The sequence below is a fragment of the Orcinus orca genome, chromosome 12 (assembly GCF_937001465.1).
Source record: "Orcinus orca chromosome 12, mOrcOrc1.1, whole genome shotgun sequence".
Lineage (NCBI taxonomy): Eukaryota > Metazoa > Chordata > Mammalia > Artiodactyla > Delphinidae > Orcinus > Orcinus orca.
The window spans coordinates 25,118,195-25,146,134 of record NC_064570.1 but is presented as its reverse complement, the minus strand read 5'-3'; the positions used below and the strand labels follow the sequence as shown (position 1 = coordinate 25,146,134).

At 37.7% G+C, this 27,940-nt stretch overlaps 1 protein-coding gene across 2 annotated transcripts in view; it reads left to right on the top strand.

The window, feature by feature from the left end:
* ARFGEF3 (ARFGEF family member 3) overlaps window positions 1-8,841 on the top strand; it is a 312,275-nt gene extending 303,434 nt beyond the window's left edge. For both annotated transcript variants that reach the window (XM_049695570.1, XM_004263774.3), the window contains one exon: window positions 644-8,841. In XM_049695570.1, the coding sequence (XP_049551527.1) occupies window positions 644-835 (192 nt within the window). In that variant the 3' untranslated portion in view covers window positions 836-8,841. The remainder of the gene's footprint in view (window positions 1-643) is intronic.
* Window positions 8,842-27,940: the final 19,099 nt, after the last annotated feature.

The following is a 27,940-nucleotide window of genomic DNA, read 5'->3' as shown; positions in this document are numbered from 1 at the left end:
ACAGGAATGTATTCTTAGAATGAACATAAACTTGGAATTAGTATGAATCTTGCAAGATACTTTTTTCCTCTGATGTATCTTGAACATAGAACTAAACTTCATAGTTCAGAATCCACAAAAATCATCTTAGACTGTATTTGTAAAAGTATCCAGTCAAACTGAGATGTAAGATTATTCTTTAACAGATGACCTGCTTGACAAATAACAAATCTTAATTGCTTTTTCACGTCTTGGAGATTTGCTTATGATTTCAAAAGTTACCCTAAATTAAGGTAGACCTATTCCAAGTTTTCTAGACATTAGAGAGACTGCTGATTAAAAATGTCACATGGCCTATGAAAATCTCATCATGAGAAGGCAAGAGAGTTTTTAAAAATCTGAGGAGTAAGATTTTTGTATTTTGTAAAAGCTGGAAATAATGTATTCCTAATGTGAAATGAGTCTCTGCTAGTCCTCATATATATATATATATATATATATATATGAACTTAAACTGATGTTTTATTATAAGTGCATTAAATTAGTAAAGACTACATTTATTGAAGCCTAAAGCCTGAGAAAACTCATTTGCATATTAGCCACACTTGAGTACAAATGAAACTGCTGGAGAAAACTGCTAATTCTCTTAATCCCTTTCTCTTAGGCATGGACCAACATGGTGCTAACAGTTCTCAATCAGATTCAGATCCTTCCGGACCAGACCTTCACAGCGCTCCAGCCAGCAGTGTTCCCATGCATCAGCCAGCTGACCTGTCACGTGACTGACATCAGAGTTCGCCAGGCTGTGAGAGAATGGCTCGGCAGAGTGGGCCGTGTCTATGACATCATTGTGTAGGAGACTCACATTCCATTCCCAAGGCGATACACCAGGAGGGTTTAGAGTATGTCTGCCAGTCCAGCTGATAGCATTTCCCCCCCACCAGCCCCCGCGACTCAGAGAACACCCAGTTGCTCCCTAACTAATCAGCACTGGGGCCATTCTGGATACTAAGGTTGTATCTGGATGACACAAGTGAAACTCTAAATTTGCACATAATTTCAGAAGACTCTATATTCCTGGGCACATTTCTAAATCTTATTTCCCAATGCCTTTGCCTGCAATATTGTCCCCAAATGAGTCACTTTCAAGGGCCACTCCCTTGAAAACATTACATTGATCCATCATTTTATTTATTTATTTATTTATAACTACATCGGTCATTTACTACTCCACCGGGTCTTAGTTGCAGCATGCCTGCAGGATCTAGTTCCCCGACCAGGGATTGAACCCGGACGATCCATCATTTTAAAAAATGCAATAGCTAAAGAAATATCTGCTGGTAAGTCAAGCTGATGTACACACAGACATGATTACCAGACATGATTAATTGGAGGAAGTACCAGACGTGATTAATTGGAGGAAGATTTATATTATGAGTTCGGCAGGGAAGAAAACAGTTGGAAAAATGTATTCTTGGGTGTCATAATCTTTAAAATATTCCAGAACATTTCAAAATTGTTCCTAAGTTGTCAAGATTTTCTGGTTGGTATTTGCCAACTTCCTCATGTAAGGTACTATTGTGCCTTCACTTCCCTACTTCTAAAGGAAGGAAATTCTTTCATGGCAGGACTTTAAGTCTGTGGCATGGCAGCCTTTGACACATAGTACTCAGTGGTATTGGCTGATACAGATAGAGCCAAATGACTTAAGACCGGCCACCCTGACTGTCCCAATAGTCTTTGCTTTTGTTCCCAAGGCAAAAATGAAAAGGGAAAGAAAAAATGGTGCCTTAGTTCCTTGTTGCACACACATTTCTATGCTCCACAATTATCTGAACATAAGGTATAACATTTTGTCTTTAAGAAAACAAAACAGCTCATTTTATATCAACACCCTTGGAAGAAAGGAACTCAAGAATTCACCGTCCAATGAACAGACTTCTCAGGGAAGGGAGCAGGAAGTGTGGGGTTAGGGAGACAGCTGGAAGGGGTGGGAAAGGAGGTGATGATGAAATCATTTTAAATCTGAAAATATTAAACAACAATCGTATGAAATTATGGTATCGTTCATACACACTCTAGTCTCAGAAGAAAATAAAACTACAGGAGAAAAGGACACAGAATGAAGTTTAGGAAATGAAGTTTTTCAGTTTAAAATATTTCTCCTCTCTGGCAAGTAGATTTGCCCTCTGTTTGAGGTCTTTTAATTCAAGCATATTTTAACCAGATATTTATTTTCCTAATTATTACTAGAAAATTAATTTGAAATCTTTATCTTATTATTTACAGTATATTTAATATTTCTTAAATTATAATAGTGATTAAAACTCCTCAAACCCACTCACACACATTCTAAAGAGTTAGTTGCTAAGAGATATGTTTTAATTTTCCCAGCTTCTAAAAATTATTCGTAATTGAGAATATTGTCCCTAAAACATCAACTCTTAAGGGTGGAAGTAAGGATTTAAAACTGACAGCTTTATTCAGTGCTGGTATTTGTAAACTTTGTCTTCCTTGGGAATATATAACTATCTACAAGGTTAAGAGGAAGACAGGGTTCCCTGATTTATTTAGGCAATCTAAAAGAAAGAACCTTATCATTCACTATGCCATCTGGAGATGACCACAGAATTCAGAAGATGTTTTTCCAGTTCCACAGAACACTCTTTGCCTTCAGTTTTTGCTCATTAGACAATAATGCAAGTTTAGAAACAGATCAACAATTTGATGTTAACAAGCAATGAATCGTTGGGATAGCAATAAGTTGTGTTCTATACTTTAGATTTTTTTTATATTTTCTAAGTAGAATTGAAAGTTGGGTAGATACTTCTTTTTTTTTTTTTTTTTTTTTTTTAACAAAAGCAGTACACCATTGTTGTTTTGTTTCTTTTTGTAGCTCATCTAAGGTTCATTTCCTTGTGAGCTTCTGAGTATTCCGCAGTTTACGGGGGTGGGGGGAGCTTCAACAAAGCAGAGTATTATCAAATCAGAGTAATTACAAAATGTTTATATCTGGCAACTTTTTATAAAGTATAAAAATTCAAAGGAAGCCAGTCTCAATTCATGAAGGTCATGTCCTGGAAGTTGTTAACCGTTTAGAAGTCAGAATTCATCGTCTTGACAGATTCTCTATTGTGGGATTCATGGCTAGCTTATGAAAACAAGTTTACCCCATTCTGTATTCAAACACTGCTCTAGTACCAGCCTAATTATGGGTCCCAAGAATAAAAGATGAGAGGATGTACATCATTCTTTACCTACAATTTTGTCAGAGGGTTTTGGTCCCTTCCCGTCATTTTTTCTGTAGACCACCCCTCCGGCCCACAGCAGTCTTCAACCCACCTCCATTCCCAACACACTGTGCATCACATCCATGTCAGATTTCAGCTGGAAAATTAGCTAAGTCACAGTAATACTTCTCAGAGGTGTTTGCAGTTTTCAAAAAGGACATGGCTTGATGCAAATAATCTCCGAGGAATAGTACACTTCAGGTCATAGAGAAGTTAGTCAGATCTTCCCAGGGGTGAAGAAGAAAGGGACATATGTAAAAACCCCTAGTAGATGAGTGGTCCCTCCCCACACTGCCCCATCAGTCCCTCACTCTTCCTGGTGTCTCCATTTCTGCCTTTCCCCATCTCTTCTTTCATTCCCTCCCATGGTCTCTGAAAGACCAAGGTCAAGACAAGCCTTTGTAGTTACAACGGCTATTACCATATATTTTCAGATCTAAGCAGAATAAGATTTTTATTGCTTTTAGTTGCCTGTATTTACTGCCAAAAGTGTGTTACCCTCTGGTTGAGATTTATTCTTTTTCTAATATTTTGGTAGTGTTCATCTTTTCCAAAGTGAGGAAGCACGCTAGAAAACTCAAAGTGCAAAAGAATTCCTGACTGAATAGCCCAGCCAAGTACACCACACTCTGCAACAGATGTCTCCTTGCCATAGGAGGACTTAGATTTGATGGAGGGCTAATAAATTGTTCATAGGATCTCTCCTACCTCTTGCATCTCCTGATCAGCTTTGACAGATGCTTAGGCTGTCTCTTTACACCCTCTTGTCATCTCTCCCCTTATGATTATTTTCCTGCCTTCTCCATCAATACAAAACTAGGGCAACTTTTACCACTTTTAGGCTGTTTAATGACCAAGGCAGATGCTAACATATAAAACAGCTCAGACTAAATCAAACATGACCAAATGTTATCATAATTCCAAAGTACCTTTAAATTGAAACTTCTTGGTACAGCGATCAGTAGGCTTTGTTGTTGCTGTTCTTGTTGTTCCAAGGAGAGGGATTATACAGAGTCAGTTGAGAGTCAAATAGCCTTAACTATAAGAAGGTAATGCAATTATAGTAATAGATATTTTTGACTTCCCCAAATACATCATAGTACTGCTTATGTAGGAAAGTTTTCTTTCTCAGAAAGAAAAATCCATTTGTGTCAGTCCCATCAAACTAAGCAAAATGAAGACCTCTGGGGCTTCCCTGGTGGCACAGTGGTTGAGAGTCCGCCTGCCTATGCAGGGGACACGGGTTCGTACCCCAGTCCGGGAAGATCCCACATGCCGCAGAGCGGCTGGGCCCGTGAGCCATGGCCGCTGAGCCTGCGCGTCCGGAGCCTGTGCTCCGTAACGGGAGAGGCCACAACAGTGAGAGGCCCGCGTCCCGCAAAAAATAAATAAATAAATAAAAAATGAAGACCTCTGTTTGGAGCTGATAACAATAGCAAGAGGTTACAAACAGCAGTGGGGGGAGGTAACATCATTGAGTGCCTCTGAGAACGTGGACCTTTACCTACTTTTACCATATTTAATTCCCACAATAACACTGTGAAACAGGTATTGTTGTCCTCATTTTTTCAGATGAGGATGCAGACCCAGAGAGGTTCAGAAACTTGCCCAAGATAACCCGTAAATGGCAAAGTTGGTTGCAAAAGAGATGTTCCTGAGTTCAAAGGCCAGGCTCTGTACAACACCATGTCTAAGTGCACAGTGTAAACACTTCAGTGTTTCAAGGAATTAAACAGTTAAAATGAGTTGAAGATATTACATTGATGTCCCTATCTATAATGTTATGGGGATTTTTCAATAGGGTTAAAAGAAAAAGATACTGTTTAGGCATAGTAAGGTCATATATAACATAATATTTTTATGTTTGAAAATAAAGAAAACAAAATCTAATCTTAAAGCAGATCCTCAGTGGTAATTTAGGAAACTCACCAAATTAGGTGGACATGATGGAATATTGTCCATGGCCAGCTATTATGTGGAAAAACATGACAGTCTGTGTCTGGAATGACAGCAACAATTTGTTGACCTTTACCAATTACCATTTAATCACTCAGAATAAAGTGTCCTGTAGCCAACAGTGCCTCTCTACTTGCTTCCCCTGGAAGTATATAGGACTGAATTGTAGGTCATCATCAAACTTTGGGAATATGCAAAATAAATGACCATTTTTCAAAATGCACATTCTCTGAAGAAGCAGCAACACAAGATTGCTTAAAAATTCAGGTACTGAGGGCATCAGGTCAATATGCAGAGTAACCACGTGCCATGACACCTAAATATACTTGCCTTGTAGACAAGGAAACAGGCAGAAGGAAAAATCCAACATAATGCAGTAAGTGAATGACAAAACTTACATCTGCTTGGGTACCATTTAGGAAGATTTAGTGTGGCCTTAAAAAAGCAAGACTATTTTTAAGCACTTTTTATTGAATATATGAGCTTGTTTATGGCAAGATTTATGAAATTGGGTAAAGAAGTCATTTATAATTATGCCTCATCCAAAAAAAATGTGCTCTCCTCCTCCACGAGTGCAGCAGTCTAGAAAATGTTGTCTCTGTCTTTCGTGAGATCCCTTTCCTCTGGCTGTATTGTAATATTTGTATTTGATGTGGAAGTAACTAATAATTAAGGTTTTGGATTAGAACACCATTCAGATTTCCAAAATACAATTATTACTTCAGGGAAGATAGACTAAAAAAAAAAAAAAAATCATCCCCTGGGATAATGTAGGAGAAACTTACTTGAGAACAATGCCTAATTTCCTTGTAAAGAGGGGCAGTACTTATCAATTGAAGAAAAACCCACTACCACACAGCTAGCACCATCCAAAACCTTTCCCCTCTATCTTTGTGTGATAATGCAAGGGGGAGTCTAGGGAGGAGAGACTAGCTAGCTGGCCATCTTAGTGACACAAACTGCAGTCAACTTCTGCTGAATTCCATCCAATTACAGTCCTTCCAGCCTTTTCAACTACCAAAAATTGTTTGTACTGTTAATTCCTATCCTGAACGTTCAAGTAGTGGTCGTAGCGTATCTTTTGACGTTAGAACAGTTGTTGTCAAACTTTAGCACATATCAGAGTCACCTGGAGGTCTTGTTAAGGCACAGATTGCCGGTCCAGAGCCCAGAGTATCTGATTCAGTAGGCCTAGAAATCTGCATTTCTAACAAGTTCCCAGATGAGGCCAGTGCTGCTGGTCTGGGGACCACACTTTGAGGTCCAATACCTGGAAAAAATTTCTAACTACTCCCTTTAAGATCAGCCTGACTTATCAAGCACTAGAGAAAAACCGAACTTCACCTTGGGCAGACAACTTGGAATTGGATTCTCTACAGCACTGCTGTTCAGTCTTCCCAGTTTCCAGGTTTATTATTTATTATTATGCCAACAATTGATTTTTACAAGGTAGAAGACAATGAATGTATAAGTTCTATGGAACAGTGAGATCAATGTAAGCTTCTCGTCTTTGTATTTAGAAACATTAACTCTATGGATGACCTTTTGTATCATGTTGACTTTTTGACTTGTACTGAAGGTGATTTTAAAGTATGTAGTGTTTTAATTTCTTCTGTCCATAGTTTTGATGAGATGTTTCCATGTTGATTCCATCACAACCTTGGCTCCTGGCTTCCAGAAATTTTTGAGTAGTTGCTCGCTTGCCAGTAGTTTTATATCCCTCATTAGTCACCAGAATACCAGCACATCAAGATGATACTATACTACTTGATGTGTCTTCATCTTTCACTTAACTGTCTGGTGTAAATTAATATTTTAATTTCCTACATATCTGTAAAGAGTCTACCAAATGGCTTCACGAGAATTTGCAAGTGGAACCAACTCCCTTTTGAGCAGCACATGTGCCTGTTTTAAGGACTTTTCATTACATATGTTGTGTTGTGCATGTATCTACACAATCAAGACCATATTCATTATCTCATTTTCCAAATGAGGAGAAAAATGTGAAAGCGCATCAGTATGCTTTGGGAATACAGTGAAATCATGTTAAATATAGATGGGGCCTTAGTTTATCTCTTAACTCTTTATTCAGTTAATTAGTTTTGGAAATTCTTTTTCCGTTAAACAAAATAAGGACCACAGAGGTAATAATTCAAGAGAAAAAAAATTGAGTACCTCAAAATCATCTCCCTTGTATATATACTGACACAAAATTTTTATTGATTCAGTAAGTTTCTCTAAAGACTTCTGTGTAAGTATCCTGACATTATTTAAACTGTTATATAAGTAGAAAGTAATGACTATATTTACTAGAATTAGTGAGATGAGAAAGCACACCAGTGTTAATGATGTCAAGGATTCAAGTCCTTGCCTCTGTAGACAGGAATAATTGAAGCTTTTCTACTGCAGCTTCATTTCCCCTAATCATTTTTGGAAATGATGTGTGCGTTTCGTTTTTTTAATAATAACGGATGTTGAATTAAATTTTAAAAATTAATCTCTAGTAATCATTTATTTTTGTTTTACCAGCTGGTGCCAAAAAGGGGAGGAAGGAATCCAAAAGCCAGTCTTTTAAACTAACATGTAAAGTATGTTTTCTCTTAAAGTTGGGAAGCTCACGGCCCTGGCTCTACCAGCCACCAGTGGCCACCACGGCTGCCTCGTGACTAGGTACAGGCAACTTCGTGTGCCTCCCTCTCTCCTTACATCCAATTTTTGTTGGAAGTGGTCCTCTCCAATAAAACTTGGTTTCCCACACAATAGGTAAAACTGGACAAAGATTAATGCTTTTTGATATGTTTGGTTTCACTTCAATTGAAACCATGTGGTAGAATTTCCAGGTATGCTATGAACAGGGCAGGAGCAGGTGCATAGAGGGAAAGGCTGGTTTTGTTTGGTTTTGTTTCTTAATTTGTTTTTAGTGGATGGGTGGGGATGGGGGCAAGAATAAGAAGTTTATTGCCCTAATCATGCCAAAAACTGATTCAAGATGATTTTCCTGCTGTTCTAAGAGGAACAGACTTAGATAAATTACATTATAATCGGTTCCCCTGCTACCATCTCCCACTCTAAGTAAAGCCAATGGGTGGTAAGGGTCCTTTTATCCTTTCTTGTATTATGCCAAAGACTAGACTTGTTTTCACTGAAAATTATAAATAAATGAAGCTTGGTATAGCCATAATGATTTGAGTCCATATACCATTTTATCCATAGAGTGCAAAACTCATCCCTGCAACCCTATTCACCAGGAGCCTTGAAGCATTTTGTTTACTCCAAAGGACTTGTCAAGGAAGTAGTTTTTGTTTTGCCTTCTTTTTTAGTCAGTTTGGTCAATTAAAAAAAAAAAAAAGAAAACCACCATCCTTTATATGTTGATATAACTATTTGATTTGATATAATCTGTGTTGTTTAACAGGTTCCTGTAAGCAAGCTTGCAAGTGTATTTTGTGTACATTTTATCTGAGGTGAAAATGAAAATTCTAAAGAGAAAATATTTTAAAAGATATTGTATTTATGTTGCTTGTGTTGTAGAATAAAGATTCAAATGCATCAAAAAAATCTGATATGTGAAACCATTTTCTTCACTGAATAAATATATCAAAATAATCTATGTAAATATCCTGTTTACAGAATTCTGCTAAATGAACTAGGTTCCTTTCCTTGGCGTTTCATAACTGAAGAAACTCCCCCTTCCAATTCTATAATACAGAAATAGTCACTTGACAATTTGTTGAATGCCTAGAAAATACATTTGAAGAAAAAAATATATATAACATAGTATTATATATTATATACAGTATTATACTACATTATATATAATATTTACTATATATATCTACTACATATATACCATTGTATCCTTTTTAAAAAGAGGGCTGGGGTTTCCCTGGTGGCGCAGTGGTTGAGAGTATGCCTGCCGATGCAGGGGACACAGGTTCGTGCCCCGGTCCGGGAAGATCCCACATGCCGCGGAGCGGCTGGGCCCGTGAGCCATGGCCGCTGAGCCTGCGCGTCTGGAGCCTGTGCTCCGTAATGGGAGAGGCCACAACAGTGAGAGGCCCGCATACCGCAAAAAAAATAAATAAATAAATAAAAATAAAAAGAGGGCGTATTTTACAATATTATTTTGATGTCTTTCTTCATAAGAATGGATATCAAATTCATGTTATCAGTAGATATTGATGTAGTTTATTCATTTAAAAGAACTAAACGAATGTATTACCTTGATTGTTCATAAACAACCAAATCCCTAAATAGGAATATTGTTATTAAAAGGTAATATTAAAAAGAAAAATACAGCCGCTTTTAACTTCATTATCTTATTGGATTGCAGTTTTTAAATTGCAATTTCAAAAGCCTATTAATAGTATAAGCCTAGGAATCATCAAACCCGAATTGTGGAAAACTGCTATTTGGCCACTAGGGGGATAAAAGCCGTACAAAATGGATGGAATTTGTGTATATGACCTTAAATCATGAGTCTATCATTCTGTCATACACTCTGGTAATCTCACAGTTGTACTGCTAAGACTCAGCCCCTTCCATTGTATGAACAAAATAAATCTAAAATAGACACGAACATACTTTGCATAAGGAAATCACCAACAAGGGACCAAGCATGTTCATAGAGACAGCTGTGGCACCATAGAGGGCCTTGGACCTTAGCCAGAAAAGCTGACTTCACATCCTACGCTTTGCCCCTTCCTGGGAGTAGGAAGACAACACTCGCATACAGAGCTCAAGGTTCCTGCTCTGTAAAGTGAAAGATAACGTGAAAGCCCCAATGTTGCAGTGCTTTGTAAATGCTAATGCCTAATAGATGCTAACTACTATGTGTTAGAGAATAACCCATTTCAGAACTAGCCCCACTATTCTGCAAGATGATTTAGACTTGAGATCTAATGTGTACATATCCTTGACATTCACATCCAGGAACGCACTACAACACAGAAAGCTTAACATCTTGTGCCAATCTTATAAGAGGAGGTCAGCAGCTCAGATGCAGATCTCTTTAACCAAACACTTTGGAAATAAATTCTAGGTCAATACCAATTCTTCCATTATTCATATTCAGCAATAAATACAATATGTACATAAATCTATATGTATGTCTTTAGAGACTTGATATGCTTCAACTATGTGGCTTATGACCAAAACTTCTATTATGATTTCGCTTTGATAAATATTTTATATCACTCATTAGAAAATTCACTTTCCCATCCAGCTTAAAGATAGGTTCAATATGTAAGTGAAGATAAAATTGAAGTATAATGCAATATTGTGGCTTTCACATATTGACCAACATTCCTATTATCTCGAGCCTCTGGAAGAGCACTCTAAGCTCTTCCTTGTTTGTTTTTATTTATAGATTCCTAGGTACCACATCAAGTCATCTGTGCCCTGAGTCTGCCCTGCTAACTTAATCTGTTTGCACAAAATGTTCTGTTGTCAGAGAAACAAACTATTTAGTTTAATGGTCTCATCCAAACTCAGACGTGGTACCAACATAATAAAATCCCAGAAAAATTTATAAGCAGTTTCTAAATCACAAAAAAGTATTATTTCAAGATGAAGGGATCAGATTTACAACAGTTTAGAAAAGAGAACTCAAATATTGAACTTTAATTGATTTTGATATGGTTTCCTAGTCTTTATATCAATATATTATTTGCTATATTGAGCTACTGTTATAACCAATGCAAATGATATAAGGAAGTAAAACAACATCCTTCTGCTGGTCTCTCCAGCAGAGAATAATCTTAAAGAAAATAGATTAGATGTTAAATGTTGTGATGCAGAAGGCTCCATTATAACTCAACTTGAAATAGTGAGTATTGAAGTTAATTTACCAATTATAAAGGAAAAGATACTGTTAGCTATATTAGAGTTAAAAGTTCAATATTCTAAGGTTTGTTTTAATCTGCTCCTAAGATGGCCATCAAATCAGTAAGTATTAATGAATTTTCTAATTAATAATAAATGACAAAAAACATTCTTCTCAAACCCTAAAATAGATTCATTTTTGAAGTAGAAGGAATATATTATTACAAATCCCTCTCAGATCAAAACCATTTAGAAATAGATTTCTTGGAAAACTGAGCATAGCTGACATCTGTTCAGTATCTATTCAAGTAGATGACTGGCTTGGGGTTCACTGTTCCAGGAGAGGGATAGGGATATGATGGGGCAGAATGACAAGAAGTTGCCTGTAAGATTCTCTGGCTCTTATATTCTGAAAGAGGGGGAGGGGGAGGGGGAGGGGGGAGGGGAGGGGGAGGAGTTTAATTGTGGGTTTTGAGGGAAGGGTGTCATGGAAAGGGAGAATGAAGACAAACTCTCTATGGTAGAAACGTGAGGGAAAAGAAATCCTTCCTCTTTGATTAGAGCTGAATTCCCAGGGCTGGAAGGAAGAGGAAGAAGAGGTTTAACAGCAGAAAGGCTGCAGGTCAGGGAGGACCCCTGCACTGGCAAAACTATAAGAAAAAGCATTCCTGTCATGGTATTCCTTGGCTGCAGTCAGGCCAGATAGCCTGGGAAAAACGTCCCAATCCCTAGGTGTGTCACAGAGTAGCAGAAAGATCTCCACACACCAATTCATGGTGTAGAAGTAACAGAGTGATCAGCCACCCTGGCAGAATGGAGGCTCAGAACACTTTTTAGGTAAGTTAGAAGAAAATAAAATTGAAATGTGATACGTGAACTCTGTGGACTGAGATTTACACCAGCTTTTGCAGTGAATAATCTAAAATCACGGTATGTCTAGTTTCGCAAGGCAATTGGAATTGGGGGGTGGCAGGCAGAGACAGCTGCCCCTACAAATGCAAATTTATTTCCAAGGAAATGCCGACAGAGTTGGCACTTGACGAGCCCTGTCAGGTCCAATGCCTTTGGCCCTTGGCAGCATCAGAAAGGTTTCTGCCTCTTTGGGAATAAGGCTGCCTCATCAGATCGTCTTCCACCGAGGTCCCAGATTCTCTCCCCTGAAATGTGTGAGCTACTTTGACAGAGTAGAGCTTGGTTCCTCCCATCTGGAGGCCCCAGATGCTGTAAGTAAACCAAATGTGTCCTCCATCTGATTCCCTAGCCTCCCTTCTAGTCGCTCCCAGGTAAACTTAGGCATCTCACCTCCCTTCTGCCAGTGGCTGCATTAGTCCCACTTCATGTTTTAGCTAACCGGCAAAAGACATCGCCCATTCCATGTGGATTGTAGCCAAATTCAGTCTTAGAACTGTAAATTATTTCTTTTTATAATCTCCATAAGGAACATAATAGGACAAAAGCTTACTGAGTGACTCAATCTCTATGAAAAACATGCCTCCCCGTACCTCCAACGTATACACCTGCACCAGCTCAGCTACCCTGGGCAGTCTCAAATTGTAACGGAAATAACAACTATTTGACTGATTGTTGAACTTGCAGGTGTCCAGGCCTTACCATAGAAATTCTCACAGTAAGAATGATGCAGGCCTCAGGGATCTGCATTTTGACAACCTTTCAACAGGATTCTGATAGCCTATAGATCACTCTTCAAAAATTATTCTATGTTTAGTCTTATTCTAAGAATCTGATATATAATCTGACCTAAAATTAAAAGGCTGTAAGTTTGGTCCCTCAAAGGAATAGCGTAGGTAGAGGCCCAGAAGTGGGTAGCAGTTGTTCAAGCATTTAACCCCCCCGGTTGATTCACTTTAAAGCAGAGATTTGTGACCTGGGGTGTGCAAAGAATTAAGGGATTCTTAAACAAGAAAGGGAAAAAGTATAGCCTTATTTTTACTGACTTCTAACTGAAATTTAACATGTCTTTCAATTTGTAATGTAGGCAACAAACCACAGTGATGATGGCAGGCCTAGTGACTTGTTACCCATGAAGTCACAGATCTTTTCCTATTGCAGATCCCTCAAAATTCTCACATTTGGGAAGCACTAGAGTTGCTAGATCTTGTCATTGAATGTGTTAATGGGGAAGAATACCTATATATTACTGTTTCAAAAATTGAGTATTTTGACAGCTACATTGGTTTCCTTTGTAATAAAATGTATTTTAGTCTATGCATTTAAAGTTATTTCAAATCTTTAACATTACTCTCAAAAGGGATTCACAGACCTCCCCAAACTGCAAAGGAATCTGTGGCACAACAGTCAGTGAAAGAAATTCTGTCCTAGGATTATCATAATGAAGGATGGCTGTAAATCTAGGGTAAATTCATCAGGTTATGTTTGGGACAGGTCCATTTTCTCTCATGTCACCTTATATTCTATTGTGATCACCTGGGAATCAGGAGCCCTAACTCCCAGTCTTAGATCAACACAGTGTGTTTGTAAGCAAATTACCTCTCCGAGTCTCATTCCCTCATCTCCTACGTGACATGGCTCGTGAAGTGATTGCCTACATCTGGTAAAATATAAACAACTCAGTTTCCCTGACCAGAATTCTGAAAGGCAGCTCCTGTAAATTCTCACAAAGGCTGCTGCTTTGGAGATATTCAGATGAGGAACAGTGCACAGATTTTTCCTACTAAGAAGTATCTCCCTACTATAAAGTTTACATACAGTTCCGTATGTATTCATGAATTTCATACATTTTAAAAAAAAATTCCACTTGGTCTGGGCTTTTAAAGCGCTGTAAGAAAAAATATTTAACAACAGAAAAATTCAATGTTTTAATGTTGGGATTGGCCCTTTAAATTAAAAAAAATACTAGTCTCATGTAATAAATTTTAAAATTGCTTTGAATTAGGAACATTCCAAAAATAAAAATAGACCTAACAATGTTTAAAGATGAAATGGGTAACATATAAATCAAAAGAATGAATTTTAAATTCTTATCCAGATTTGGCACCCTATAAGTGAATATACCAACACTTAGATGTCTGGAACCTATTGACTGCTAATTACTAAGCTAATATTCATTCTAAAATATCCAATAACTGATATTGGCAATGACTTTACTAGGGAAACTTGGTAGATAAATGGTCAAACTCATTTATTATCACAGTCTCATACTGTTAGTCAACAGACTATGCAAAAAATCCAGGAGAATTTTACCTGCAACGCCAATAATGGGCAGCCAGTGTTGACTATTTAATCATTTCTTCATTTTTTTTGTTATTTTCATTTTTAAAATGAATTTGTAGACCGCTGAAGTAAGCATTTTCTTAAGAAAGGTGAGACTAAGAGGAGAGAACTTTCCAGAGGAACAGGAGCCTCTGCTACTTCATGTTTAAGCTTGTCATAGAAAGAATATTTCCTGTCTGAATGGAGCATCAGATGGCAAGGAACCCAAACAAGCCCCCAAAACCACATCCTCACTATCTCAATACCCAGACTGCGCTAGACAACGTACTTACAATATGTCCTCTCATTTCACCAAACACTGCAACGTAAGTTTCTCAGATCACATTTTACAGGTGGAAAGTTAAGGCTCCAAAAAAATAGAAGGGGGCATAAGTTGCTGAAGGTCACATGGCTAGCAACTGGCAGAGCCAGAATCAAGCCCAGATCAGTCTAACCACAAAGCCATGCTCTCTCCATCACATGATACCTCGGGGTAAAAATGAAAAGGAAATTAACAGCCTGGATAAAACCCTGTCCAGTGCAGCATCTCCAACCTCAATCAGTTGAAATCACCCACAGACCTAAATTTCAAATGTTTTCTTAAAACCTGTACTCTCAAAATAGTTGTGTTATACTAGTCCTCAGGACGAGAGCTGGCCTGGTGTCATGACCACGGGAAATACAGAATAAATCCACCTGCTATAAAAATAAGCATCACAGGGCTTCCCTGGTGGCGCAGTGGTTGAGAGTCCGCCTGCCGATTAAGGGGACACGGGTTCGTGCCCCAGTCCAGGAAGATCCCACATACCGCGGAGTGGCTGGGCCCGTGAGCCATGGTCGCTGAGCCTGCGCGTCCGGAGCCTGTGCTCCACAACGGGAGAGGCCACAACAGTGAGAGGCCCGCGTACCGCAAAAAATAATAATAAGCATCACAAAATTCAACTGATGGTTGTATTCAACCCAACAATCTAGCATTTGCTAAAGGAAAACTTGAGGGAGCTAATACTGAAGACAAACTAAAAGGTCATTTTAAATATCCACAACTTTTCGAATTTCTAATTTTATTCCTGCATTAGGTTGTGCTACTGAGAAGCAATGTATTTAGACCAAATTATCTCAGCTTCCTTTTGAAATGCCTTCACTGAATTAAGATTTAATGTCATGCCCGCAGCTTTTAAAAAGGGTTGATATGAGAAATCGCCAAATTTGTCTTCCATAAATCTATATTAATAGCAGGTGCCCATTACATTACTCATTTGTTTTCTTATATAAGGAACCATGAGGCCCATTTTTCCAGAATTCAAAACCAGAGTCTTTGATAACAATTATCTGATCGTGCATTAACTATTGACTTTTCCAAAAATTGGGTGCTTACTTGCTTTAGTTTTTACCTTAACTTCCAGAAAACTCAGAGCTAAATTCAGTCTCACGCAGAGAAGTGTGCTGAGGAGTAATGGAAGAACAACCCACCGGCCCCACGTTACTTACTGCGTATCTTAACTCATCTTATTTACTCTTTACAACGATTCAACGAAGTCCTTTCAATTCATATCACTTTATTGCAAGGAAAGTATACTGAGACAACTTTCCTAAGCCTGCCCAGCTAGAAAATAGTCAGAATTCAAGCCCAGGTCTGATTCAAAGTTCAATTCTTCCAGCCATGTGGAAAGAATTATTTCACTCTTATCCTCTGGAAGTACCCATTTCCCTGCCCTTTAGGGGTTTTTTTGTTTTTTTTTTTTGCTGTGTTGGGTCTTCGTTGCTGCACGTGGGCTTTCTCTAGTTGCGGCGAGCAGGGGCTACTCTTCATTGTGGTGCATTGTGAGCTTCTCATTGCGATGGCTTCTCTTGTTGCAGAGCATAGGCTCCAGGCACACGGGCTCAGCAGTTGTGCCTCGTGGGCTCTAGAGCGCAGGCTCAGTAGTTGTGGCGTACGGGCTCAGTTGCTCTGCAGCATGTGGGATCTTCCCGAACCAGGACTTGAACCCGTGTGCCCTGCATTGGCAGGCGGATTCTTAACCACTGAGCCACCAGGGAAGCCCTGCCCTTTAGTTTTATATGGTTTTTATTTATGAACAACCTTAAAGCCTTTTTGTAAGCAAGCAATATATAAATCACATGTAAATAAAATATTTTCCCAAGAAACATGTGATCTAGCTAACTCTATGGTACAACTGAAACCATGCCCCTTAGGGTTAAAAAGCCCATCCTGAAACTGTGCCCCATAGGCTTAACAGAAACTGGTGACTATGAGAAATACTTGAGCTTGTCTTGCAGAACAGTGGGTAAGGGATAGCTTCTTAAAAAACCCACCCACTGCAGGACAGAAGGGAGTGGCATGATATATTTAAGGTGGTGGAAGGGAAAAACCTACAACCAAGAATACTCTACCCAGCAAGGCTCTTGTTCAGATTAGATGGAGAAATTAAAAGTTTTACAGACAAGCAAAAGCTAAAAGAATTCAGCACCATCAAACCAGCTTTACAACAAATGCTAAAGGAACTTCTCTAGGTGGAAGAGACAAGGCCACAACTAGAAACAAGAAAATTACAAAATGGGAAAGCTCACCCAAAAAGGCAAACATTCAGTAAAGGTAGGAAATCATCTGCACACAAACATGATATCTAAACCAATAATCATGAGAGGAGGAGAGTACAAATGCAGGATATTTGAAATGCATTTGCATTAAGAGACCAGCATGAATCTAGAAAAATGGTACAGATGAATATTTTGCAAAGCAGAAACAGAGACAAAGATGTAGAGAACTTATGGATACCAAGGGGTGAAGAGGGGTGGGATGAACTGGGAGATTGGGATTGACATATATACACTACTATGTATAAAATAGATAACTAATGAGCACCTACTGTATAGCACAGGGAACTCTACTGAGTGCTCTGTGGTGACCTAAATGGAAAGGAAATCTAAAAAAGAGGGGATATATGTTTACATATAACTCATTCACTTTGCTGTACAGCAGAAACTAACACAACATTGTAAAGCAACTATACTCCAATAAAATTAATTTAAAAAAAAGAAATTAACAGACCAGAAACTTAAAACAATCATGTATATATAGAGACTGCTATATCAAAACCTCATGGTAACTGCACACCAAAAATCTATAACAGAAAAAAAAAAAGAAAAAGGAATCCAAACACAACACTAAAGAAAATCAAATCACAAGAGAACAAAAGAGGAAAGGAAGAAAAAAGACCTGAAAAAACAATTAACAAAATGGCAGTAAGAACATACATATCGATAATTACCTTAAATGTAAACAGATTAAATGCTCCAACCAAAAGAGATGGACTGGTTGTATGGATACAAAAACAAGACCCATATACTATGCTGTCTGCAAGAGACTCACTTCAAATCTAGAGACACGTACAGACTGAAAGTGAGGGGATGGAGAAAGGTATTCCACACAAATGGAAATCAAAAGAAAGCTGGAGTAGCAATACTGGTATCAGACAAAAGAGACTTCAAAATAAAGACTGTTACAAGAGACAAAAAGGACACTACATAACGATCAAGGGATCAATCTGAGAAGAAGATACAACAACTGTAAATATATATGCACTCAACATAGGAACACCTCAATATATAAGACAAATGTTAACAGACATAAAAGGAGAAATCAACGGTAGCACAATAATAGTGGGAACATTACATCTCACTTACATCAATGGACAGATCATCCAGACAGAAAATCAACAAGGAAACACAGGCCTTAAATGACACATTACACCAGATGGACTTAATATAGAGAGAGCATTCCATTCGAAAGCAGCAGAATACACATTCTTTCCAAGTGCACATGGAACAACTACAATGCTATGAGATTAGAAATCAACTACAAGCAAGAAACTGCAAAAAACACAAATATGTGAAGGCTAAACAATATGCTACTAAACAACCAATGGATCACTGAAGAATTCAAAGAGGAAATTTAAAAATACTTACAGACAAATGAAAATGAAAACATGATGATCTAAAACCTGCATGCAGCAAAAGCAGTTGTAAGAGGAAAGTTTATAGCGAAACAATCTTACCTTAGGAAACAAGAAAAGTCTCAAACAACCTAACCTTACACATAAAGTAACTAGAGAAAGAAGAACAAACAAAACCTAAAGTTAGGAGAAGGAAGGAAATCATAAAGATCAGAGCAGAAATAAATGAAATACAGACAAAGAAAACAATAGAAAAGAACACTGAAACTAAAAGCTGGTTCTTTAAAAACATAAACAAAACTGATAAACCCTTAGGCAGACTCATCAAGAAAAAAAGGGAGAGGGCCCAAATCAATAAAAGTACAGTGAAAAAGGAGAAGTGACAACTGACACCACAGAAATACAAAGGACCATAAGAGACTACTACAAGCAACTATATGCCAATAAAATGGACAACCAAGAAGAAATGGACAAATTCTTAGAAAGATACAATCTCCCAAAACTGAACCAGGAAGAAATAGAAAATATGAACAGACCAATCACAAGTACTGAGATTGAATCTGTGATTTAAAAACTCCCAACAAACAAAAGTCCAGGACTAGATGGCTTCACAGGAGAATTCTATCAAACATTTAGAGAAGAGTTAACACCCATCCTTCTGAAACTATTTCAAAAAACTGAAAAGGAAGGAATGCTTCCTAATTCATTCTATGAGGCCACAATCACCCTGATACCAAAACCAGACACAGATACCACCAAAAAAAGGAAATTAAAGGTCGATATCACTGATGAACATAGATCCAAAAATCCTCAACAAAATACTAGCAAACCGAATCCAACAGTACATTAAAAGAACCATACACCATGATCAAGTGGGATTTATCCCAGGGATGCAAGGATTTTTCAATATACGCAAATCAATCAGTGTGATACACCACATTAACAAATTGAAGAATAAAAACCACATGATCATCTCAATAGATGCAGAAAAAGCTTTTGATAAAATTCAACATTCATTTATAAAAACTCTCCAGAAAGTGGGCATAGAGGGAACATACCTCAACATAATAAAGGCCATATATGACAAACCCACATCTAACATCATACTCAACAGTGAAAAGCTGAAAGCATTTCCTCTAAGATCCGGAACAACACAAGGATGTCACCAATTTTATTTTCACCACTTTTATTCAACATAGTTTTGGAAGTCCTAGCCACAGCAATCAGAGAAGAAAAAGAAATAAAGGGAATCCAAAGTAGAAAAGAAGAAGTAAAACTGTCACTGTTTGCAGATGACATGATACTATACATAGAAATCCTAAAGACGATACCAGAAAACTACTAGAGCTCATCAATGAATTTGGTAAAGTTGCAGGATACAAATTAGTACACAGAAATCTGTTGCATTTCTATACACTAACAACAAAAGTTCAGAAAGAGAAATGAGAGAAACAATCCCATTTACCATCACATCAAAAAGAATAAAATACTTAGGAATAAACCCACCTAAGGAGGCAAAGGACCTGTAGTATTCCCAAAACTATGAGAGGCTGATGAAAGAAAATGAAGATGACACAAACAAATGGAAAGATATACCGTGTTCTTGGATTGGAAGAATCAATACTGTCAAAATGACTATACTACCCAAGGCAAGCTACAGCTTCAATGCAATTCCTATCAAATTACCAATGACATTCTTCACAGAACTAGAACAAGAACACTTAAATTTGTGTGAAAACACAAAAGACTCTGAATAGCCAACACAATCTTGAGAAAGAATATCAGAGCTGGAGAAATCAGGCTCTCTGACTTCAGTCTATACTACAAAGCTACAGTAATCGATTAGACAGTATGGTACCGGCACAAAAACAGACATATAGATCAATGGAACAGGATAGAAAGCCCAGAAATAAACCCACACACCTACAGTCAATTAATCTACAACAAGGAGGCAAGATTATACAATGGAGAAAAGACAGTCTCTTCAATAAGTGGTGCTGGAAAAACTGGGGAAAAACTGGACAGCTACATGTAAAAGAATGAAATTAGAACACTCCCTAACACCATACACAAAAATAAAATCAAAATGGATTAAAGACCTAAATGTGAGATCAGATACTGTAAAACTCCTAGAGGAAAACATAGGCATAACACCTTTTGACATAAATTGCAGAAATATCTTTTTGAATCCACCTCTTAGAGTAATGAAAATAAAAACAAAAATAAACAAATGGGACCTAAGTAAACTTAAAATCTTTTACACAGCAAAGGAAACCATAAACAAAGTGAAAAGACAACCCACAGAATGGGAAAAAGTATTTGCAAATGATGCAACTGATAAGGGATTAATCTCCAAAATATACAAACAGCTGATGCATCTCAATATCAAAAAAAAAAACCCAACCCAATCAAAAAACGGGCAACAAATCTAAGTAGACATTTCTCCAAAAGAGACATATAGGTGGCCAAAAAGCACATGAAAAGATGCTCAACATCACTATTAGAGAAATGCAAATCAAGACTACAATGAGGTATCACCTCACACTGGTCAGAATGGTCACCATCAAAAAGTCAACAAATAATTAATGCTGGAGAGGGTGTAGAGAAAAGGGAACCCTCCTACACTGTTGGTGGGAATGTAAATTGATACAGCCACTATGGAGAACAGATGGAGGTTCCTTAAAAAAACTAAAAATATAGTTACCATATGATCCTGCAATCCCACTCTGGAGAAAACTCTAATTCAAAAAGATACATGAACCCCAATGTTCACTGCATCACTATTTACAATAGCCCAGACATGGAAGCATCCTAAATATTCATTGACAGAGGAATGGATAAAGATGTGGTACATACATACAATGGAATATTACTCAGCCATAAAAAAGAATGAAATAATGCTATTTGCAGCAACATGGATGGAACTGGAGATTATCATACTAAGTGAAGTCAGAGAAAGAACAATATATTATATCGCTTATATATGGAATCTGAAAAAAAATGATACAAATGAACTTATTTACAAGATAGAAACAGACTCACAGACTTCAAAAACAAACTTATGGTTACCAAAGGGGAAAGGTGGCGGAGATGGATAAATTAGGAGTTCAGGATTAACATATACACATTACTATATATAAAACAGATAATCAACAAGGACCTACTGTATAGCACAGGAAACTCTATTCAATATTCTGTAATAACCTATATGGGAAAAGAATCTAAAAAAGAATGGATATATATATATATATATATATGTATAACTGAATTACTTTGCTGTACACCTGAAACTAACTATACTCCAATATAAAATAAAAATTTTTCTAAAAAGGACCTACCGTATAGCAAATAAATAAATAAATAAATCTTTTATAACAACAACAAAAAAGGCAGAGATCTATAATACACAAATGGTCATTTCCTATAGGCAGATCTCATCCTGTCTTGGCCCAAATTCCAGTGTAGTTTACCTTTCTGGTCTTATCTTTCAAATCTGTTATACGGAGCTGTGAGCAATAAAAATATGGTATAATTTACAGAAATTAATTTTGGGGATTTACAACTACAGAGAAAAACATATTTTTCTCCCATAATAATTTCTATCCCAAAGATATGGCCCTCACTAGACATATTTTTATAGAAAAATATATTAAACTCCATGCCATAAAAATATCAGGGCTGGTGGCATTCATCATCACAGTTCACCTACCATAGGACAACACAGAATGAAGTCACAGATTGTCCCTATGGATAGACTTTGAAGTAGGCAAAGAACACTAAATTAAAAGCTAGGGCTTGGGAGATTTTGTTTTTGACTTTGTCATTGACAAGCTTTATGTCTTAGGCATGTTGCTTACTACTTCTGAGTCTCAGGTTTTGTATCTGTATAATTAAACAGATAGAAGACGTTTTAAGAGAATGAGGGAAAATTATGTATAGAAGCCTCCTAGAAACATTTCTTAGTTCAAGCTAATCACCATCATTTTATTCTTCACGTCAGTGATTGGTTTAAGGGTGTTCCTACAACGGACCTAAGAGATGTGAGGGGCTTCAGTGAAGCTAATAAACTTAACATGAATCAAAAATGCTGGAAATACCAGAATAGTCTAGGTGTCACCAACATGGCCCTGGTTCACCAACTGGCATACAGCCTTTGGTAATAACAGTGACCACATAGATAGATAGATAGATAGGTAGATAATGAAAAGTATATAATGTTAGTTATCTCGTTTTTAAAGTCTTCCATATATGTGAAAAACCAACAAACTGTTAGCAATTTTTCTCTATGTGATAAGAGTATATATGTTATTTATTTGGATAATCTGTATTTATATAAATTTATACTTAAACATTAAAAAAAAATCCTCCACTTGTAATCTGTCTTCACTGACCAAGCTCACCTTAATTATTTTTTTGTGTCCTTAACCACCCACTACAGATGACACCTCTGATGTATGGGGTTGTATAGTAATGGGGACTTAAGCTATTTTCCAGAAACTTGGAGTCAGCTCTTGTCCAGTTTGGGCCAGCTAAGACTGGTTGGAACCACTAGCCCTAAAACTGGGCCTGTGTAGGCATCCACTGAATGACCTTTTGATGTCAGAGGGCCAAATACTCCACCCTCAGATCATGCTAAACATCTCCATTTTTGAACATGCATCCCATTAAGAAGCATATAACACAGATACACTTGGGCAGAACAGTGATTACCTCATCCTTCCCTACCTATAATCACCTTTCCCCACACCAAAGTGTACCCTGCTTCTTTACTGCATAAACATATCAAGCCCCTCACCTTCAGGGCGGCAAATCTGAGATTTCTCCAGTCGCCTCACTTGGCTGCCTTATGAATAAACCCTTTCTCTGCTGCGAATCTCAGTGTCTCGGTTTTTGACTTGCTGTACATCTGGAAAACAAACCTGGTTTGTAACATAACTAGCATACATACCTGCAGATCCTCTTAATATGAGGGTCACACCAGACACCCAAGTTTCTGCTCCATACTAGCCAGATACCATTCAGTGTCACAACCCACAGAATCTAAAGCAGATGTGGCTCAATCCCACATGGGTCCATCAGCACCACTGGGAGGAGGGAAGGTCTATGAGGTCTCCAGTCTCTCTTTAGAACACATACTTCTCTAAAGAGTTGAGACCAACAACAAAAAGAGTATTATGACCCAAGAGCTCTCAGGGTTAAATTTCTGTTAAATTTTCTAATTCTCCTTTAACAATAGAAATAGCATTTCCTATCATCACAGTAGCTGACGTTGAGCACTTACTAAGTATGAAGGATTTTATATTAATTTTTTCATATAATCCTCATGACAGCTCTAAGCTAGGCATTATCCCTATTTTACAGAAGGAGAACCTGAGGTTTAAAGACATTACCTAATTTGCCATTCATGTTTAAACAGTGGATGTAGGATTCAAACCAGTCTTCCCCAGAGCCTGTGCCTTTTACTACTGGCCTATAAGCCTATTCATAAACCTACAGAGTAGAATAACCTGAAAACGTATAAAGTTTATCAAGCAACTGTATCCAAGTAGTATTTATGCATAAATTTTTAAAATTTATGTTAATCTAGAATAGGTAAAATCCAGTGGGATATAGTAATTGAATATTTAATTCTCATAATGGCACTGGACGGTCTTAAGACTTTCCAAATCAGCAACAAATTAAAGTTTTCTATTAAATAGTCTATTTTATGCATAGATCCAAAATCTAAAAAAAAAAACCAAAAAACTTGAGTTATCCCCATATACTGTATGTTTGTGTCCCACCAAAATTCTTGTGTTGAAACCTATTTCCATAGTGGGAAGCTGCTGCATAGCACAGGGAGATCAGCTTGACGCTTTGTGACCACCTAGAGGAGTGGGATAGGGAGGGTGGGAGGGAGCCTCAAGAAGGAGGGGATATGGGCATATATGTACACATATAGGTGATTCACTTTGTTGTACAGCAGAAACTAACACAACATTGTAAAGCAATTATACTCCAGTAAAGATGTTAAGAAAAAACAAACTTATTCCCAATGTTATAGTGTTTGGAGGTGGGGTTTGGGGGAGGTAATTAGATTATGGGGTGGGGCTCTCATGAATGGGATTAGAAACCTTATAAAAGAGATACCGGAATACTCCCTTACCCTTTCTACCATGTGAAGGCACAACAAGAAGATGGAGGTCTACGAACAGGAGTGAATCAGCCAGTGCCTTGATCTTGGACTTCTTAGTCTCCAGACAGTGAGAAAAAGTTTCTGTTGCTTATGAGCCATCCAGCCTATGGTATTTGTTATAGCTGCCTGAACAGACAGTTATCTTCTAGAGTTGTACTTATACTGCTTTTGATCCAGTTATGATGGTAATCTATAATTGCTCTCTTATCAGTAAACTCTCCTTCTTTGCCAATTCCTTTCTAGACAACTCCCTCACCTTAAACAAAACAGTTTTTCCTTGATAATTCCACATTTCTTTTATTTTTAATATATTTATTTATTTTTGGCTGCGTTGGGTCTTCGTTGCTGCACACGGGCTTTCTCTAGTTGCGGCAAGCGGAGGCTACTCTTCGTTGCGGTGCACAGGCTTCTCATTGCGGTGGCTTCTCTCATTGCAGAGCACGGGCTCTAGGCACGCAGGCTTCAGTAGTTGTGGCATGCAGCCTCACTAGTTGTGGTGCACAGGCTTAGTTGCTCTGCAGCATGCGGGATCTTCCTGGACCAGGGATTGAACCCGTGCTCACTGTATTGGCAGGCAGATTCTTAACCATTGCGACACCAGGGAAGTCTCAATTCCACATTTCTAAAAGTCAGGCTGGAAGAAGTATAGGACGACTCTAGGCTCCCCACCATCTGCTTCCACACCATTGTTCTGACTCCTATCAACCCCCTCCTTTGAAAACTGTTGATCCACTTTGTTCTGTATGTTGTTGTCATCTTTCTCTTCTGTCATTTAATGTTTATTCCATTTTCTGTCCCAGGATTGAGACATATATGCCTTTGTGCGAACATATGTTCTTATTGCTTGGATAAATGCCCAGTAGTAGCTTTGCTGGATCTTAGGGCAAATGTAGGTTTTCCTTTTTTAAAAGCCGGTGAAACTTTTTTCCAAAGTGGTGACACTATTCAGCATGCCCAGCAGCTAGTATGAGAATTCTAGCTTCTCCATATTCCTGTCAACATCTGTATTGTCAGGGAGATTAACATCTAGTTAATCTCATCCATTCTAGGGAGATATTTGGTAACAGCTCATTGTATCAACAGTTTTAATTTGCATTCCCCTATTGACTATGATGTTGAGGATCTGTTCATGTGTTTATTTTCCACTTCTATATCTCTGTTTTACTCATTTAAAAATTATTGGTTTTCTTACTGTGTCGTAAATGTTCTTTTTATATTATGGATACAGTCCCTTATCAGATATAGTTTTTGTAAATCACAGACAGTGTCCTGTCTTTTCATTTTCTTAACAGTAAATTTTGAAAAGCAAAAGTTTTAATTTTGATGAAATCACATTTATCACTTTTAATTTTTGGTAGGTCATGATTTTTGCATCTAAGAAATCTTTGCTTAAGTTCATTAAAAAAATTGTCCTGTGTTTTCTTCTAGCAGTTTTTTTATTGTTTTGTTTTGTTTTGCTATCACTCTTAGTTTAAGTCAGTGATCCATTTTCTGTTACCTGTGTTTAATTTACTCCTTTTTTTAAAGCTTAAGGTGGCATTCAGTTCAAAATATTTAATTTGCCTTGTGATTTTTTTCTTTAATCTTGCTTTATTGAAAAGTGTGTTGTTTAATTTCTAAATATTTGGATATTTTTCAGATGTTTCCATTGATTTCCAATTTAAATCCCAGAGAACATGATTTCAACACTTTTCAGTTTATTAAGGACTTTTATGGCCCAAAATATGGTTTGTCTTATTGACCATATAACATGGTCATGTGTTCTATGTATACCTAAGGAATGCATATTCTACTGTTGTTGGGTGGAATGTTCTATAAATATTAACTAAGTCAATTATACTGAAAGGGAATGTTAAAATCTCCAACTATAATTGTGCATGTGTCTATTTTTTTTAATTTCTTGTTTTGCTTCATGTATCAAAGCTCTGTTGTTAACTTTTGAACTATTATATCATCTTAACAAATTGACCCTGTTAATATTCCTTATGTTGATATCAATTTATCTGATATTAATATTAATGATATTAATCATTTGGTTAATGATTGCATGGTATATTTTTTCTATTCTTTTCCATCCAATATATTTGGATCCTTATATTTAAAGTTGATTTTTTGATCTAGAAACAATAAATGCTGGAGATGGTGTGGAGAAAAGGGAACACTCTTGCACTGCTGGTGGGAATGTGAATTGGTACAGCCACTATGGAAAACAGTATGGAGGTTCCTTAAAAAACTACAAATAGAACTACCATATGACCCAGCAATGCCAGTACTGGGCATATACCCTGAGAAAACCATAATTCAAAGAGTCATGTACCAAAATGTTCATTGCAGCTCTATTGACAATAGCCCGGAGATGGAAACAACCTAAGTGTCCATCATCGGATGAATGGATAAAGAAGATGTGGCACATATATACAATGGAATAAAAAGAAACGAAATTGAGCTATTTGTAATGAGGTGGACAGACCTAGAGTCTGTCATACAGAGTGAAGTAAGTCAGAAAGAGAAAGACAAATACCCTAGGCTAACACATATATATGGAATTTAAGAAAAAAAAAATGTCATGAAGAACCTAGGGATAAGACAGGAATAAAGACACAGGCCTACTAGAGAACGGACTTGAGGATATGGGGAGGGGGAAGGGTAAGCTGTGACAAAGCGAGAGAGAGGCATGGACATATATACTATCAAACGTAAGGTAGATAGCTAGTGGGAAGCAGCCGCATAGCACAAGGAGATCAGCTTGGTGCTTTGTGACCGCCTGGAGGGGTGGGATAGGGAGGGTGGGAGGGAAGGAGACGCAAGAGGGAAGAGATATGGGAACATATGTATATGTACAACTGATTCACTTTGTTATGAAGCAGAAACTAACATGCCACTGTAAAGCAATTATACTCCAATAAAGATGTAAAAATAAATAAATAAATAGATAAATAAATAAGTAAATAAATAAATAAAGTTGATTTTTTGGAGAGAGCTTACCATGGGACCAATCAATGGGCAAAAACAAGCCTGTGGCAGAGTTGCTTACAAAGGAGCCTGAGAAACAACAACCAGACTAGTGGAGAACAGTGTTAACCAAGTCGACTAAACGAGCACTTCAGAAAGAGAGCTTTCAGCAAGAATATCAAGTGGGATGAAGACTGGAAATAGGGCTTCCCTGGTGGCGCAGTGGTTGGGAGTCCGCCTGCCGGTGCAGGGGACACGGGTTCGTGCCCCAGTCCGGGAGAATCCCACATGCCGTGGAGCAGCTAGGCCCGTGAGCTATGGCCGCTGGGCCTGCGCATCCGGAGCCTGTGCTCCGCACCAGGAGGGGCCACGGCGGTGAGAGGCCCGCGTGCCGCAAGGGGGGAAAAAAAAAAGACTGGAAATAGTCTACAGTCTATTTGACGACTGCGATAACTTTCATTAGACCAATCACAGGGCAAAGGTGAGGGCAGAAGCCACACTGTAGAGAGAAGAGCAATTGGAGAACATAAGACATGAACAATGACCATTTTAAATTGTGGACGTAAGGAAGGCAAGAAGGA